Source organism: Macrobrachium rosenbergii, chromosome 55 (assembly GCF_040412425.1).
Source record: "Macrobrachium rosenbergii isolate ZJJX-2024 chromosome 55, ASM4041242v1, whole genome shotgun sequence".
NCBI lineage: Eukaryota > Metazoa > Arthropoda > Malacostraca > Decapoda > Palaemonidae > Macrobrachium > Macrobrachium rosenbergii.
The window spans coordinates 42,827,797-42,846,269 of record NC_089795.1 but is presented as its reverse complement, the minus strand read 5'-3'; the positions used below and the strand labels follow the sequence as shown (position 1 = coordinate 42,846,269).

At 36.8% G+C, this 18,473-nt stretch overlaps 1 protein-coding gene across 1 annotated transcript in view; it reads left to right on the top strand.

Annotated features, from left to right (window-relative positions):
- The window catches only part of Sema1a (semaphorin 1a), a 68,461-nt gene that overhangs the window by 34,700 nt on the left and 15,288 nt on the right, over nucleotides 1-18,473 (top strand). The window contains 8 exon segments of the mRNA XM_067098423.1: nucleotides 8,089-8,193; nucleotides 9,025-9,113; nucleotides 9,583-9,724; nucleotides 15,431-15,633; nucleotides 16,163-16,308; nucleotides 16,580-16,668; nucleotides 17,106-17,334; nucleotides 17,719-17,939. Coding sequence (XP_066954524.1) covers nucleotides 8,089-8,193; nucleotides 9,025-9,113; nucleotides 9,583-9,724; nucleotides 15,431-15,633; nucleotides 16,163-16,308; nucleotides 16,580-16,668; nucleotides 17,106-17,334; nucleotides 17,719-17,939 — 1,224 coding nt within the window.

The window sequence follows — 18,473 nt, the reverse complement described above, 5'->3', positions numbered from 1 at the left end:
CTTCGCTCTCATATCCGTGTCCCATGCAAACTTACTATCTCGCTCTCTTTCCTTCTCATTCCAGGAATGGTTATGATTAAATCTTACGCTCTCAATTATAATAAAAACGTGGTAATGAGTCAAGCTGGATAAACTTTTCCACTTGTGATGGTAAACTATATTAACTATATCACTTCGCAAACGCTCGTCTGGTTTCCAAGTAACCCAGGAACGATAGAGAGAGAGAGAGAGAGAGAGAGAGAGAGAGAGATTCATTAACACCATTAATTACTTCTTTCTTTTATTACCGGGCCAGGTCTGGATTGGGATGTTACGTCGTTCGCGATTTCCTTTCCAAAAGAAAGAAATTCACTGATCTGAGACTTAATTTAGCGGCCGTTTATCAGGGTGCTCGATTTTCCGGGTGTTTCCGTCCCCTACACAGCCAGGCTGTGGATATCTCTCCTTGCTGCTATTTTAGAGTCTGATAATCTGACCGATTTTAAAGGCTGCGTCCGTCAGTTCCTTATCATTTCTCCTTTTGGCTTTGGGTAAAGACTACCTTTTGCGTAGTTACTGTAATATATTTTGAATTATGTATTTCATGGACGTCGTGTAATTCTGTCGCTAAATAGCGAGTAAATGAGATGAATATGAAAGTATTTTAGTTACAGTTCAGAATTTCATAAAAATATAAACTATTTCGCAGTGTCGCGTGACTGAATCTGCTAAATTCAAGTTTACAAGATAAAAGCAACCACTGTCTTTATCACTTCTTAAGTTAATATCCGTTCATCTTGGCATGGCACCATCCTCTTTCCTTAACAATGGGTATTAGGGTACAGACCAATGCCCTACCCAGTGAATGTTCGAGTGTCCAAGTTTCAAGAAAGAAAACAGTTATTGCACGTGAATTATATCGCTGATCGCTCTGCTCTTAGAGAACAGTAATCTCTTAGAGTAAGAGTTTTAAAATAATCTGGCTCTGATTCTTCCCAAAGCTCTTTTTTTTTTTTTTAATGGGAGCTTCCGTGGCCCCCGTATAGTGCCTGCTTTCAAAGAAGCAGTGCGTGCCACTCGGTTGATAGAGCTTCTGCCTCCGCATTCTATGAGGTTTCACGTCCTCACAGTTTCGACTGCAAGACTGTGGAGCTGGTTGTTCATTTACATAGCTTATTTAATTCATTCCTTTGTGGTTTTCTGTTTCTATCCTTTTTCTTATGCTACATTAGGTATTTTTATGTTTGTGTTTTATAATAATAATAATAATAATAATAATAATAATAATTTTTTTCATACTTCCTTGCACTTTTTACTGTACATTTCATTTACTTTCATTGTGTTATTGACTTGATAAAATTTTCTACTAGTACTTCTTTGTGTGGTTGACTTCTTCATTTGTTTTATAACTTCGCCTTCTACGTGACTTCAATGTTTTCTAGTGGTTTCAGTGCTATAGAGCTTTCAAATTGATGGTACATTTGAATTCATACAGTATTCAACTTTAAAGTCCTTTTATCTTGATAAGAGTTTTTTTATTTAACTGTGCTTTTGCCTTAAGTGTTCTTTCGACTTACGTGACATCTCAGTAGTCCTGACATCACTGTGATTTTGAATTCCGATTGCATTTACCAAATTTCGTAAATGGCTTTCATTCCTAGCGCTTTGGAATCCATGCCACCCATGATTTCACATTGCTCATGTCTTCTTTGACTTAAGGGAATTCCTGAATGCCATGACTTCACGGGGCTCGTGTCTTCTTAGACTTCACGGGAATTTCGGAATTCCATGACTCCACAGTGCTCAGGTCTATTTTGATTTCAAGGGAATTCCGGTATTTCATGACTTCACTGTGCTCATGGGTTCTTTGACCTCAAGGGAATTTCGGAATTCCTTTGACTTCACAGGAATTCCAAAATGGCATGACTTCACAGTGTTCAAGTCTTCTTTGACTTAACGGAAATTCCGGAATTCCATGACTTCACAGTGCTCATGTCTTCTTTGACTTCACGGGAGTTCCGGAATGGGGAGACTCCCATCGATTATGCTTAATGTGAACTTAATGAGAGTTTCTTGCTAACACAGGCTAATCTGTTTATAATGCATTTTCTGCCTTAATGAATTCGGTCTTTTTTCTGTCGTTGGTGAAGCTGTGTGAAATAATTCTCTCTCTTCCGAATTACATGACTCTCTCAGAATCTCTCTCTCTCTCTCTCTCTCTCTCTAATTGCAGAAATCCACGAGCATCCATCTCATCTCTCTCTGCCGGAGTACATTAAAAATACAGAATAACTCGCTCTCTCGCTCATAGTAAATGCAGAAAAAAGAAGACGTCCTTTGCCCCCACCTCTCTCTCTCTCTCTCTCTCTCTCTCTCTCTCTCTCTCTCTACATCTCTCTCTGATACGAAAACGCAGCATCAAAGTAGCCTTGAATTCTAAAAAAAATGTCCGTGCATGTAAAACCTTTAATTTTTTCGTAATTTCAAGAAGTGGACAGAGAAGAAGTGAAATAGGAGGAGAAAGACGTAAGTGGGGAAGGGAAAGTGTTGATTATCGCCTGACAAGAAAGATGGATGGGAATAGGAGGTGGAACTTATGAGAGAGAGAGAAAGAGGGAGAGAAAGAGGAACTAATGAAGTGGAAAGGATGAATGGATGGTGATTTTTCTTGTTCAGTTTCCTTGTCCAAGAGAGTCTGTACTTGCTTTCTTTCTTTATTTTGGGAGAACTGTGGTTGTTCCCTTTGTTAAAAGTAAAGTCCTCTTCGTAAAGATATCCTGTTCTTGCCCTATTTATTAGTCACGGGGGTTTTGTTCTCAGTCTCTTCTTTTGCCGAGAAATACTGGACTTGGTGTCTTTTTTTTTTTCAAAAAGATGCTCACACTGCCCTTTGTTCAAGAGAAACTTCCTTCTTCTAACAGATACTGGTCTCATTCTCTTTCTTTGCAAAGAGATGCTCACACTGCCCTTTGTTCAAGAGAAACTTCCTTCTTCTAACAGATACTGGTCTCATTCTCTTTCTTTGCAAAGATGATGCCCTTTTGTTCAAGAGAAAACCTCACTAACAGATACTGGTCTCATTCCTCTTTGCAAACAGATACTAACACTGCCCTCTGTTCAAGGGATACTGAAGAAGTGAAAATCCTCTACATCTGCTCGTACTTTTCAACACCAGGGCAGACCTGACTGTCAGCCAAAAGAAATGAACCGTAGACCATAGATAGTAGGGGATGGGCGGGTGGAGGGGGGAGACCGAGAGCAGGAAAAGCAAGCCAATTCGAACATCTCTGATCCATTTCGAAGTCACAGTCCGGATTTCTTGCCCCCGTCAATCTTGGATTTCCTTTTGACGGTGTAGTGATGAGGAGGGTTCAAGTCGTCCGGGCTGAAAGACGAAATTTGTGTTTTACTTTTGTTTTTGATTGAAGCTTTATATATATACAGTATATATATATATATATATATATATATATATATATATATATATATATATATGTGTGTGTGTGTGTGTGTGTGTGTGTGTGTGTGTGTGTGTGTGTGTGTGTGTGTGTGTGTGCTCGTGTGTATATTATGATACATTACTGATGGGTGATAGTGCAGAGTAACTGCAGAAACTAGTGAAGTAACTTGTTAGAGGAGAGGAGTAATGTGAACCAAAAATAAAGTTATGGGGTTAAATGGAAACCATGCAAATCGAGCAGTGAATGTTTATTTAGAAGCCAAAGTGGGAATGCAGGCAGGAATTTTTTTAGCCAGCTCTCATTTATGGAAGTGAAGTATGGATGTTGAAGGCAAATAAAAGAAAAAAGGTTGATGCTGTTGAGGTAAACTGTTTGCTTTGTATGTTGGTGTGTAAAACATATTGTTATGTAGAAGTACTTATAAAAGGTTAGCGAAGGTAAAACGATGAATCCGACTCCTCTGAGATAGTTTGTTCATTTGGTAAGAATGGAAGTCGATAGGTTGGGGGAGAATGTATAACTCAGAATTGTTAGGATGAAGGAATAATGGAGGACCTAGAAATTGTTGGATAAAGGTTCGACTTCACTGGAACTAACCCCCCCCCCCATATCATTAAACAATACCCTTGTAAATGAATAGCGTAATATTGGGAAAGTATGTTTTGAGAAGTAAAATATGTTAATTGATTCTTACAGTTGATTAGTTGAATAACAAGTGGGTCTAGTAATATAGTGAGAATGACGGCTACCAGTGTCTTATTAAGGATCTGTGTTCTTTGCTTCTGTGACGTCGTTTAGTAATGCCCTACAAAAGAAAAGGTTTAGGGGCTGTCTTCGTGATTGGTCTACCGTCACTCAAGAGAGAGAGAGAAACGTAAACGTGGAATGATTTCGCTAAGTAACGGAAAATTACGTTGTACGTGTTATCTGTGTTATTCCAGAACAGGTTGAGGGGACAGGAAACCTAAAAAAAAATTGTAGGAAAGAGATGGATTATTGAACACCAAGTTCTGGCTCCCGTTTAGGCCTAGTTTTTTTTTTTAGGCATTTCTTTTTGTGCTGTTTTTTCCAGATCTTGCGTTTTTTCATGATGCCGCTATGTCAACATAGCATGTTACTGATTTTTTCCCATTCTCTTGTTCCCCTTACCTCTCTCTCTCTCTCTCTCTCTCTTTAGGAAGACAAATTCAATCAGAACAAAGTCAATGACTTCCAATTATCTCCGACCCTCGTTATCTGTAGCATTTTGGGTCATTTTTCAGGTGAAATCCGTTATTTTTATAAATGAAATTTTATGGTCTATAATGACTTAATCTTAATGGAATCTCCACAGATGAATTTTGCCACTGCGTTTTATATATATGGGTAATATTTTGGAGATTTTTAAAATCTATGTAGAACGAGCATTCTCTTATCAGTGCGCTGGTTCTAGTCTCTCTCAATGCTTATTATGTTATAAGAGGATAATCTGATACCTTTACGAAAACTCATTGTAACTCTTTTAACCTTTTACCTGTCAAATGAATTCCTGACCCGGGTGAGGTTTTCAGGTCACTCAGATGGATATGAGTAATAATTTCGACATGACGGATGTGAAGTCTAATTTTGACTGGATGGAAATAAGTCCTGATTTTGTGTAAGTTGCCAAGAGTATAATTTTGACTTACTGGTCATCAGTCCTAATTTCGATTTGACATATATTAGTCCTACTTTCTACTTTCGACGTGATGGCTATAAGTCCTAATTCCGACTTGATGGTTATAAGTCCTAATTTTAACTTGATGGACTTGAGCCGTAATTTTCCCTTGATGGATACGAGTCTTGGACCCCAAATTTTAACTTGATGGGTATGAGTCCTAATTTCAGATTGGTATGAACCCTAATTTCGACTTCTGAGACGACGGGTCCATGTTTCAACTAAATGAGTATGAGCTCTAATTCCTCCTTGATGGATACGAGTCCTAATTTCCAATCACGGATGAAGCATTGGGAAATTAGAAAAAGGAGAGACAAAATGATAACTGATGATTGGCCGTGATTAGTTACGAGGGTTTTTGAGCCACGCTCGTCTTCCACCTCACCTCTCTCTCTCTCTCTCTCTCTCTCTCTCTCTCTAAACAAAGAAGAGTTTGGCCCACATCCTCTTCCTCCTCCTCCTCCTCCTCCTCCTCTCCTCTCTCTCTCTCTCTCTCGGAGATGTCGGAAACTGGTGATTTTTGGCGTGAATTGAGATTTAGTCTGAACGCCCTTGGATCAAGGCCAGGTCCCGAATTTTTCCCCCCGTGGGGGATTTCCTCAAAATGTCTTTCTCCCCATAAATCTCCCTCTGCGTTTAAATCATTAGTCTCCTCCTCCTCCTCTCCTCCTCCTCCTCCTCCTCCTCCTCCTCCTCCTCCTCCTCCTCCTCCTCCTCCTCCCTCCTCCCCTCCTTCTTCTTCTTCTTTTCCCCTTTTTTTATTCATCTCTGCCTCTTTCTCCTCCTTGTTTGTCTTGTTTTTTGGGTCAGGTTTTTCCTCTTTCCTTCCCTTTCCCTTTAATTTCTTTTCGGATTTACTTTAACGAGAATTTTTTTTATTTCGATTATCTTGCCTTGTTATGCATCCCATCCAGTTTTGTTTAGTTATAATAAAATATCTTCTTTCAGAATGATTTCCCACCTTCTTGTTTACCCTGTCATCTTTATTTAATTATGCACATTCGTTTCCATTTTGTTTTTCTGTTTCTCTTATGTTTTCTCCACCTCGATAGTGACTTGCGCTCACTGTTCGTATGCCACTAGCCAGCGTTCTCTGCTTATTGGCTAAGGTCATTTTTACTCAGAAAGTTTTAACAGCGCCATAAGTAGGCTACAAAGTCATTTTGATAAGTGAATGAAATGCCTTAGCACGGATTGCCAAACTAGTTTGTGACAACTTTTGATGACGTCAAGAAGCACCTGATGGAAGATTTTGGTACGAAAACGTCATAAGAAGTCAGCCGAGTCAAATCGCGTCGAGAACTTTTTGTACTTTTCAGAAACACATTGTAACCCATTACCGCAAGCATCAGCCTGCTGAGGCCTATTGGAAAATTGAGAACTGAGTTTTGGAACGATGTTGTTATCCGTGGGTTTACCCATCCAATTACCGAACAGACTCGTCGTTTTACTCAGCTTCAGTGTTGGGCGTATTGACGCGCGCTACAGTTTCATATAAACTCGCGAAGATGAGTGAGCTTATCTAATTCAATTTCAGGTTTTTTCCCCCGACGATCTGCAGTGCAAATGCACTAGCTAATTGGCAATTAGCTTCGTTTAACCAGGAGTCAGGTCATTTTTGCCTTCTTTAACCTTTCTGAACCGAGGTGAGGCTTAGCCCATGAATAAATGATCTTCAGGTTGTTGAAAAGACAAAAAGAACTTTGAGTATTAAAACTGATATTTATATATATATATATATATATATATATATATATATATATATATATATATATATATATATATTTTTTTTTTTTTTTTTTTTTTTACTTTTTGCTTATCGAGGTTTTTCTGTGGCAATAAAATTACCATGGGTAATTATAAAGGCCATCTTGGTAAATAAAGGAGAAGTTTTTTTTAAGAGGCGAATGGCTGAACAGCCCAGAGAAGTTTGTAGTTCCACTTTCTTTTATTTGACTGATGGGCCTGCTGTAGCTGACGATGTGGTAATTTTTTGTTATTTATTTATTTATTTTTTTTACTGAGCTGGACCATTCTTGATTTGAGCTGTTAAATAAATGTGTTTCATTGATGTAGCTTTCTTTTCCGTGGTGCCATGAACCACTTCTGAGAGAACTGGAATATAAATATATATATATATATATATATATATATATATATATATATATATATATATATATATATATACATATATATATATATATGAATTTAAATCTCATACCGATTGACTTTTTCATCTACAAACATTAAGCTATAAATGTTGTTTAATATCCCAATCGTTATGCTTCAGGAATATCAATGAAGGGGAATTATAATGATAATTCCTTTGGTGATATTAACGAAGCAGAGCGAGTTAGATTTTAAACGTCATATGAAGTTTAATTTAGCGATATATATATATATATATATATATATATATATATATATATATATATATATATATATATATATATATATATATATATATATATATATATATATATACATACACAGTATATGTATAATCTAAACTTTCAATTCTTACTAGCTCCTGTTTTTGGTAAATATATGATAATATGTTATCCTCCCATTATGCAATTTGAATTCAAATAAAAACACGGATAGCCCCTTAAAATTTTACTAAGCAATTTTTCTTAAACCTGTAATTTACTGATTAAATATTTTTTCCATTGAAGACCCTTTCCTTCTTGGCAGCTCCATAATAACAGATAACTTTGGCCAGTTGATGTATGTACTGTATATGTGTATGTATATGTATATATATGTATGTATATATATTTTAGCTATTTCGTAGATGAAACTCCTTTAAATTTTTTTCTGATTTAATTTTATTACGGTGTCAATAATCTAGACAGTTTGACGCCAGCTTTAGTAACCATAAATCTGTCAATCTTTAGCCAATTTAAATAACTGTTATGATGATAGTTACTGATAATTACCTGTCTGTTTCAGATGGCCAGCTGTACGTGGGGACCATCGCTGACTTTGCAGCTCTGGAACCGCTTATATACAGAAATCCTCTACGTACAGAGCAGTATGACCTGTCAATTCTGAATGGTAAGTGGACGAATTATTACTTTATTGCTTTATAATCCTTTTGGACGATTGAATTTAGTTGTATGTTGGCCGCTTGTTTGATACGATAAAATGACTTTAAACTGTTGTTATTATTATTATTATTATTATTATTATTATTATTATTATTATTATTATTATTATCAAAATTCATAATAAAATTTCAGTACTTTAAAGCCACTGAAACTTTATTATGAATTTTATTCATAATGAAGTTTCAATGGCTTTAAACTATTGAAACTTTATTATGAGTCAAAATTCATAGTAAAGTTTCAACGGTTTGAAGCCATCGAAACTTTATTATGAATCAAAATTCCAAATGAAGTTTCAGTGGCTTTAAACTATTGAAACTTGATGAATTTTGATTTTCATTTTTATTGAGGGTTTCGTCTTCACATGACTATCACTAATGATGTTTGGTTATAAAGAGGGTTATCAAATATGTGACATTTTTATAAATGTTTATAATGTCTTGGCCAAGGACGTAATTGTAAAATAAAGAAAAAGTTTGATAAGTTACCATTAAATGTTTTCATTAGCTGTAATCTTTTATGCAGATGGAAGTCTTTCATACGAGTAAACACTAAATACATGAAAGTGCATTGATTCTAAACCGTTCTTTCCTATTAACCTCTGGTTTATATTTCTTCGGCTTCAACTTTTGTTGAGGAATAAAGCCTGTAAATGCGTATCTTTGTTGAGGAATAAAGCTAGTAAATGCATATCTAATCATTGCTTAACAGAAGCGAACCCCGCACTGGTTCATACACATGTAACCACCACTCTCTCTCTCTCTCTCTTTCTCTCTTGCAGCACCCAACTTTGTGAGTTCTTTCGCTTTAGGAGATTTTGTTTACTTCTTCTTTCGTGAAATCGCTGTAGAATACCTCAACTGTGGAAAGGTATGTATTTAGGTTGTAGATGTGTGTAGGTATATATATATATATATATATATATATATATATATATATATATATATATATATATATATTGGTGATTCATTGTAATTTTTAAATTCGTGTTGATTTTTTCAGAATTGACTGGAGTGATTTGACGTATCTTAATTAATAGCTTATCATGTGACTCAAAAGGATTAAGGTGAAGCTATCACTATTGTAAATTTCAAGTTGTTGTTTAGGAGTTAACGATTTCTTCATCCTCTTAGAAAGGGTTGTTATAAGTAAATAAAGTCAAAAGATAATTATACTGCCTTATGATTTAACTATAACTTCTTTTCCTTTTTCTAGGGAAAAATTATCATTTACACTCTTCACAACAGTGTCTCAAGGTTCCCCTATATCTTTGATTATCAGTTGAAACATAAAAAAGATAATCAATATCAAATGTATTGATGACGTTGTTTTTTCCCAGACCCTATATTCAAGAGTAGCCAGAGTGTGCCGTCACGATAAAGGTGGGCCTCACAAATTTCGCAACAAGTGGACCTCTTACCTCAAGTCGAGGCTGAACTGTTCGGTCTCTGGAGATTTTCCATTTTACTTCAATGAGATCCGTAAGTAACTTTGGCTGCTTTCATGGTTCCGTAATGATTATATCTTAAATGCCTGGCCATTATAGGCCTAGACACATTAGAAAAGTTATTTTTTTAAATTCACCTTCGAGATGCAGGTGAATTTTTAAAAGTAAAACAATAGCTACGAAATACTCCTTACAGGCTTTGTTGCGTAGATGATAATATTTAATTTTTAAAATTCACCTTCATGATACAGAGGGCGAATTTTTAAAAATTAAGGTCATAATGGTACTGTACAAAAACGACAAAAAGGAAAAGAAGTTAAAATATGGATACACCCTCTCCAGTTCGTGACGTCACAAGAGAGTCAGAGACCGAGGTCTAAGTTTCCACACTACTTTCCACATCCTGTCAACATAGTGGCAGATATGGTAAAAAGTGCACGAGAATTAACTGAAATTTCATCGTCATTATTGGATATTTTCATCGATTTATCGGGCCGTGGTATTGAAGACTGCATTGTGGAATGTGGAAGAGTAAAGTTCTACAGAATTTAGCCGCGATTTTTATCAGGCAACGAAGGAGGAAGATTCGTCAGTCCTCTTGGAACTTGAAGGGGCCAGCGAGGTGGACGAATAGGCTACTTTGAATAATTATGGTAGTACTATTATAATAGGCCCCCTATATATATAAAGTGGTTAGTTGTCCAGCTTGGCTCAGTATCACTTGTGTCATCGCGTTATTGAGTTTTCTCATTGATTTTGTCATTGTATCGCTATGCTATAGGCCTAGGCCTACTAGGCTATTCGTGTACCAAGCCTAAGATAGGACTGTCAGTCATCATATTTTGCACTCGTAATTTGTTTGTCATTTGTCAGTTCAGGTAGAGTAGGGAGACAGACCTGTATGCTGGTAATTTTGCCTCCTAGCGAACATTTCCATAGGCGTAGAGTAAAAGTTACTCTAGCCTACGTGCTCTAAACCACCTGAAAAGCAACTTGGCTGGTTGGACCTAATTTTTGTCAGTTTAACGATCGACAATTTTTTTCCACGAAAAGTAATTTTTTATAAGTACCCAGTTGACCTAGGTCATGCCGTAAGCTTACTGATTCTTGTAGTTTGCAGAATGACGGGACTAGGCCTACTTTCGAATGAAAGCTTAGTCCAATGTCTCTGATGTTTAGTGTTACTTAGGGAGTCGGGGAAGGGAGCGTTGTTTCCTTTCCGTCTTCCCAAGTGGAAGCACGTGAAGTGAATGTTTAGCTGTTGTAATGTGACGAATTATTTCATGTAAATTTCTGCCATTGAAATAATTGGTAGAACTATATAGTAGCTCCGTGGCGGCGACTGCCTTCTAACTTAACTTTTTCTACAGTTTTTTGGTGCTAATTATGAATTTACCTTTAATTTTTGGCGCTCGAGTGTAATTAAACTGTAATTAACCCCTGAAGTCCATCCAACAAGGGGTTTCCATGTGCGATCTTCACAAGTCAGAGCACGGGTACGTCTGTTTCGAACGGTTCATATCCCGTCCGGCAAGAGCAATAACTTGTTAACATGTTGGTAACCCCCCCCCCCGGGCCAGTACTAAACACAGCGAAGGGACATTCCATTTGGCTGACAACAAACAGATGCGCCACCAGTATCAGAACCCCTAAAAGTATAGTAAAAACCAGTTGAAAAGGTAAAAACAGGTGCGGAGCTAATATATAGAATTACCAAATCATTAAACATGCACATACTCGAGGGCCATCAAACACTGCCTCCCAAATGCATTTAACCATCCCAACTGAATATAGGATGACTGTTCCAGCGCTTCCATGATCAAACCCCAAACACTTGAAGAAGGGCAAGAAATGAATTTGAATATGGTAAATAGTTCATTTATTTCATATAAGTTAGTATGACGAAACTCAAGGATATTTGAAGCTTACCACTAAGGGGTAGCTTAGGCCATTTCATGTGCTCGATGTTAGCGTAAGTGTTAGGCTATTTAGAAGGGTCCAGGGGGTGAAGACCCCCCAAGCAGGTCACAACTCAGGAAGGGTCACAACTCAGGAAGGCCCTAGGACACATTTCAGTGCCCACTTTGGGAGATATTTAAACTTCAGGAAAAGGTTAGTCAGGTTCTGGTTTGGAGGGGGTGTGGGACAGGTATTGTCCACCGTCAAAATCGAAAATCATTTTAGTTTTCTGAGAAACATTACCATTTAACTCCAGGAATATGGGTTAGGTATAAAAATTACATGTTATAGTGTACCAGCCCTTTTATTTTACCGCATCGATTAGATTTAGAGATATTGGGTACCGCTCTGTTGGTGGAAAAAATGCACATTTTAAATGACTTAAAATAATGACAGTTTCAGTACGCCGAAACTGCAATGAACATAACGCCTTGTTGTTTTTGTATTCACAACCTGTGGAGTTCCATTGTAATTACAGCCGGAAATGACCAGGCACCAATTATTGGTTAGGCAACAATCAGTTTCAGCATTTGTACCCATTTAACATATGTCAAAAAACAAAAACGCATCGGCAAAAAAATTTATTAACAACCACCAAGCTATGTCCAATATTCAGTGTATGAACTTAAGTAGAAAAATATTAGTGAATTTGGTCCAGGGAGACAAACAACGACTTAGAAAATTCGAGGATACCGACAGATAATCATTAATATCTCGGATATGGTGAATCCCAGAAAGTGCCAGTTTTACTATTTTATAGAAAATTAATGTGACCTATTTTCATCTCCCAATTCCTGACATTGACCGAATCACATGTAACGTCTTGTTGTTTTGATGTTACAGCTGAAATGACCAGGGACCATTCTGTTAGCCACATCTAGTGCCAGAACATATAACCAAGTGGGGTAGGAAGGTAAACTTGAGACAGGTCAGGAAATGGCACCCTAAGTCAGGTTAGGAAGGTGAGACTGGTTAGGCCCATGGTCGGATTCTCATGCCTACCCATCTCCCTGCCCTTCATCTGTTTGCAGATCACTGTTTTCAGTTCCATTCAACTACAGCAGCCTTGGCCCTAGGTAGTGATGCTTCATGAAATGCAGCCTAGTCTGAGGTAAGGAGCTAGGCCCAATCCTATCGATGTTTTTAGCAGTGCAGTCTTGAATGCATGGAAAAGGTCAAAGGCTTCTTGGCTTCAATGAACCATTTGTGATCTTTTTAAATACCTGATTGGAGTGGGTGTTGTGCTAATCCTAGTATTGCCCAGTGGGGTGGTGAGCTAGTGCTAATGCTAACAGTGCACCTCATGCAGTGTATTGTGGGCATTACTAAAGAAGTTGTGCAATATCTTTGCAGGCCCAAACTATGCCCACATTTTAGCCTTATACCTAATCCATTACGGCTGGTATAGTGGTTACTGTCATGGCATGCCACTCAGATGGTCACGGGTTCGCATCTCCCCTAGGGCAATGAAAAATCGTTGGCTCTATATCATGACCATTAACTGTAACAGTGTGAGGTCTGGGAGGTTGAAACCAACATTCTTTGGAAGCTTGAATTTCAAGTCAGTGGCCCTTGTGTGCTTGTTCCATGTGAATAGGTTTCATGTACTGAAATAATAATAGCAATAACAATCTTGCAATCAGACCTGTTATTTTTTAGTTCAAGTGTGGAGTGTTTAGGGTTTTCCTAGTTTCTCCTTAATATCCCTGTATTTCATTTCATATTTTCAGGGTTTCTTTTAACTTGCTCTCCAACTACTCCAACTCACTCTTTTCACCATCTTTAGCACTCTGTGGCTGGAAGTGCCTCATTGCTTGCTTTATAGCTTAAATTTCATGACTAGGTCCATCCACCAGTTGCAGTTTTGACTTTCATTGTCGCATAAGTTTATGCTTTCAAAATGACAAACGTAATCCAAATATTTAAAAGATGGTGGAGTAACATGGAGAGGAGAGAACTGAAAATATACTTTGCCTAATTTTAAGACAACTAGAATATAAGCAAAAGAAAAGGCTGGCTCTGGAAATTTCCCATGTGGTTGTCGGGGGAAAGTTGCTCAGGATTTTACAAAATATACATGGAGTAAGATTTTTGATGCCTGGAAGACTTAACTTCAGCATGAATAAAATTGAGGGAGAGAGCTAGACTGCTAGTAAATAAAAACTATCTCAATAGAGAAGGAAAAGATGTTTTAGTACTTTTAAGTGCTGTATTACTCTGTGCAGCAGAGACATGGGCACTGAAAGGAATATGATATTCAGAAAAGGTGTGAGCATGGCTGTAGCCTAGAATGGTGGGAAGATCATATTACAAATGAGGCATTGTTGGAAAGGTGTAGCATTAAGATGCTGCAAAAAAGACAAGATCTCAAAGATAGGTCAAGATGGTTTGGATATGTGATGAGGAAAGATAGTAGATTTGGAAGTAGGAGGGCAAAGACCTGTTGGAAGACCCAGAAAATCATGGAGAAAGGGATAGATGAAGACCTAGACCTTATGGGAGTACAGGCAGAAAGAGTGCTTAACAAAAAAGTGAAAAAGACTTGGTTTACATCTGATCCCAATGAAGGGGAAAGCTGACATAAAAACATTTCAAAATGATGAGTATGATTTACTCTGTATTTGAACTGATAAAACAGCTAGATCCATAACTATGACCAGATTGAATATGGCCATACTTGTTAAGGTTACTCCAGTTGTGATTTAACCTCTTAAAAGCGTCATCTTTAGTAAATGGCTGACAGTTAAACACATTTAATGAGCATGGCCAGACTTCAGCCAGTAGCAAGTATCAACTAATGGCAACAATAAGCAAAAGAAATTTTGTCAATCTTCGCAATATAAAGTTTACCCTGTCATTCAAGGTCTTTTAAAAGCTGTTGTTCAAGGAATATATCCAAGTTTTATTTCAGGATATTACAGGGCCCACTGAGTGGGCCTGTTAAATGTAAGAATTTTAATTTCATTGGTTAGGTTGTATTACCTGGAAATAATAATGAGGAAAGTTAGGTCTCCAGACTTCACCTCTACTGTAGGTAGGTATGTTTGTTTGGCAGTTGCTAATAAAGTTTTTACATCGGTTTTTACCATCATTCAACTTTTTTTATCTCTTTGCTAGAATTTTAAATCTAACTTGTAAGAAAAGTCGCACGAGGTAAATGATATCACTGATCCAGTCTCTCTTAATCTGTGGATTAAGCAAAATCCAGTACTTTACACTTGTACCTTAGCTATTACCAGAGATTTATTTCATTGTAGTGTTCTGCTTAGATCACTCCTTCCTTCTTGTATGCCAATTGAATGCAGTTCTCAGTGAATGAAGTTTGCTAAGCAAATTTATCACTTACTCAGACGCTTTGATTCTGTTCAGGTGGTCAGTGAAAATTTTACAGTGTTAGCACTGCTCAGTTCTCAAAAAGTAGCCTAAATTCATTGTAAATAAAAAAAAAAATTCTGTGGTCCTTGTTATATGTTTAGAATAGGTTTAGTAGTTTGTTGTATGTATACTGTATTATGTATATTTTCTGTTAAGGTATTAGTGCTGCCACAATTCTCAGGATGTAACTTAAATTTATTGGAAGCAAAAGAATCCTGTGGTCCATTATGTGTGTGTGTGTGTGTGTGTGTGTGTGGGCAGGGGGAGGGTTAGTGGTATGTATTTTATCTTTTTATTAATTTATAGTTAGCCAAAAAATACCGTTTTTCAGTGCAAAGACAACAATAAAACTATTGCTGTTTTGACAGTGTTAATTATTTCTTAAATATTGCATTGCCATCTACAGAGGCAACAACAGAACCAGTAGAGGGACGATATGGAGGACATGCTACTACTTTGCTGTATGGCGTCTTCACCACTCCTATCAATTCCATCCCAGGATCGGCAGTTTGTGCTTTCACCTTCCAAGACATCATGGATACATTTGAAGGGCCATTCAAAGGGCAAGCTTCTGTTAATTCCAATTGGCTGCCTGTTCAGGGAACAGCTGTAAGTATTCTATGAAATTGCACTAAATCATTATTATCAGTTATATAGTAGGTTTCTGCACTGGGTTGTTTACATTTATGTTGATATTGACTAAGTTCAAAGAGCAACAGAAGTATTTTTGTCAGGAAAACTAATTTCCAAGATATTGTGGTCAGGAGATCACTAACTTCAAAAAGTTCAGTCTGTCTAGTGAGGAAATTTTTAGTGCAGAGTTGAAAACAGAATCATTAAGAAATAATGCTTTATGTGAAATATGAAATCACATGCTTGGCTGGCAGGAAAAATATTCACAAATTGAACAGAGGAGCAAAAGCAACTTGTTTCCAAATGTATGTTGAATACATTAACATATGTGAATATGAGAAGTTAGATTGTGTCTTAAGCTTCTAAAAGCATTAATTTATAGAAAGTATTTTACAGTTTGGAACCACATTTGCCTTTGAAGGTATACTTAATGTACATTTTAGGAACTTTTGTGATTATTTGGTCTTTTGAATTTTAAAAGGCTTCATTGTTTTGCCATTTTCAGGTGCCTGAACCAAGACCTGGTCAGTGTGTGAAGGATTCCAGCACTTTACCAGATGTTACACTGAATTTCATAAAGGCTCATTCCCTGATGGATGAAGCAGTACCTGCTTTCTTTGGGAGACCAATTCTCATTAGCACAAGCTTTCAGTAAGTCCAGAGGAATGATGGTTGTTATAACTACAGTAATTGTAATTAGTATGAAGTGGTTTATCCACTGCATTTTCAAGTGAAAGTAGTGATTAAAGGTATGCCAGGAACAAAGGTTTTTAGTGCACGTATAGGCTATTCAGTAAAAGAAAACAGTATTTTTCTCTTTTTCAGTTTGAAAGAGATATGTTAGTGATATTAATAGTGATTTAGTTTTCTATTGTCATATGTGTCGGATTATGGTAAATCATGGCAAATGTCAATTTTACAGCTACAGTGGACGGTTCACTTCTATAGCAGTAGACCCTCAGGTTCGGACACCAGACAGCAAAGCTTACGATGTGCTCTTCATTGGTACAGGTGTGTAGTAGTGCATCATTTTCTTTGTATAGTTATTTGTTACAGTAAGAAAAAAGTAAAACCTTTGTATTCATCAGCACTTCAGTGCTATTGTTATTGATACAATATTTTCAATAAAGCCTTGTTACCTTGGAAAAAGTTATAGATATAGGTATGACATTATAAAGTTTACTAATTTATAAAAGTGGTATGAAGCATTTTCAATGGCATAGTGTGTACCAACAGTGTGATAATACTTGCAGTATAGTTATTTTATTTTTGCTATTTACATGCAAATCACAGTAAAGAATTTAATTTTTAAAATATTGCAGTATCTCACTTAGCTGTATAAAATTGAAATGTTCTACATGACAAAAATTCCTCTAAGATGTATAGCAATCATGTTACGTACTCTTGCTCTAGGTTCTTTGTGACTAATTGATATTTTGCATTCAAAGATGATGGGAAGGTTATCAAGGCAGTTAATACGAAGTCTGCAGACTCTTACCAAGAAGTCGAACCATTTATTATTGAAGAAATAACAGTTTTTCCTCCAACTGTCGCTATAATGTCTTTGCAAGTAATAAGACCAAGAGGAAAACCATCACGTCTTCTTGTAACCTCTCGATCAAGGATTCACTCCATACCTCTTAGCCGTTGTTACACAGACAAAATTGCTTCGTGCAGGTATGTTGATTTGAATTTTTTTATAATTACGAAACATATCTGAGAAAAAATGTATAGCAAATGAGTATGTGTTTTTTAACTTAAGTTTTTAGAAAAATGTGAATTTAAGTACTATTGGAGATACAGTACTTTCTATTCAATATTTTTCTTTTACCAATAGAAATCACTCTTGCATGTGTGGAGTAGCGTTACAGTAGTATTTATGCCAGGTGTAGAATTCTAAGTCAAGATGGGAAGGGCTAAGAATATGACTAATCTTGATGGCATTATTTTTTGCTTTTTGCTCCCAATGTTATGAAGTATGGTGCATTTGGATTAGAGGTATTTGCAGAAAATCAGTTTTAGTCAGTTTGGCATAAAATGATTGAGATTTCAATCTTACAGTGAGTGTGTGGCTCTTCAAGATCCTTACTGCGCATGGGATAAGATGCTCCATAAGTGCCGCATGGTAGGCCTTGGAAAGGAAATGATTCAGAATATTAGTGATGGCATCCACAGTGACTGTGGCAAGCCAGTAAAGAAACCAAAGCCCCCTGAGCACTCTGCATCAGTAAAAGGAGATAACCTTGGAGGAACACTACCACCTGTGCATGATCCTGCTGATGGTAAGTCTTCTTACTTACCATGTCCCACTATGAAGGTACTATTTCCAGTGTCCCTAGTTTGACACAATGTTGCGAAGATTAAAGGTTCTCTGCATTATCTCCTCAGGCCCCAGTTGCATTACTTTCTGCTATTTACTTTTTACCCATCTTCTTCAGTCTTCTTACCCTTTGACATTGCACTACTCCAATCATCAATTTTAATTTAGAACAAATCCCTGAGAGAGACCTGCAAGAGATTAGAAATGTGGTTCTGTGGTCTTATGAGACTAACTTTTTAACACAGGTGCCAAATTGCTATCTTTGCTGGGTAATTTTTTGGTCATTCTGTAGATGCAGTATCAAAGTGAAGGGACAGGTACATGTACTTGTATACAGTAAATCTTATGGTACAGTAATTGCAAAATAGCTTTATCAAGCTTGAGTTGTGCTTGATGGGAAAGTATTGGTGATGAAATGATTTTCCTTTTAGTTTAATCTTTACAGTGAAATAGATTGTCATTAGTCTGCTCAGCGAACGCTGTGTATTGTTAGATC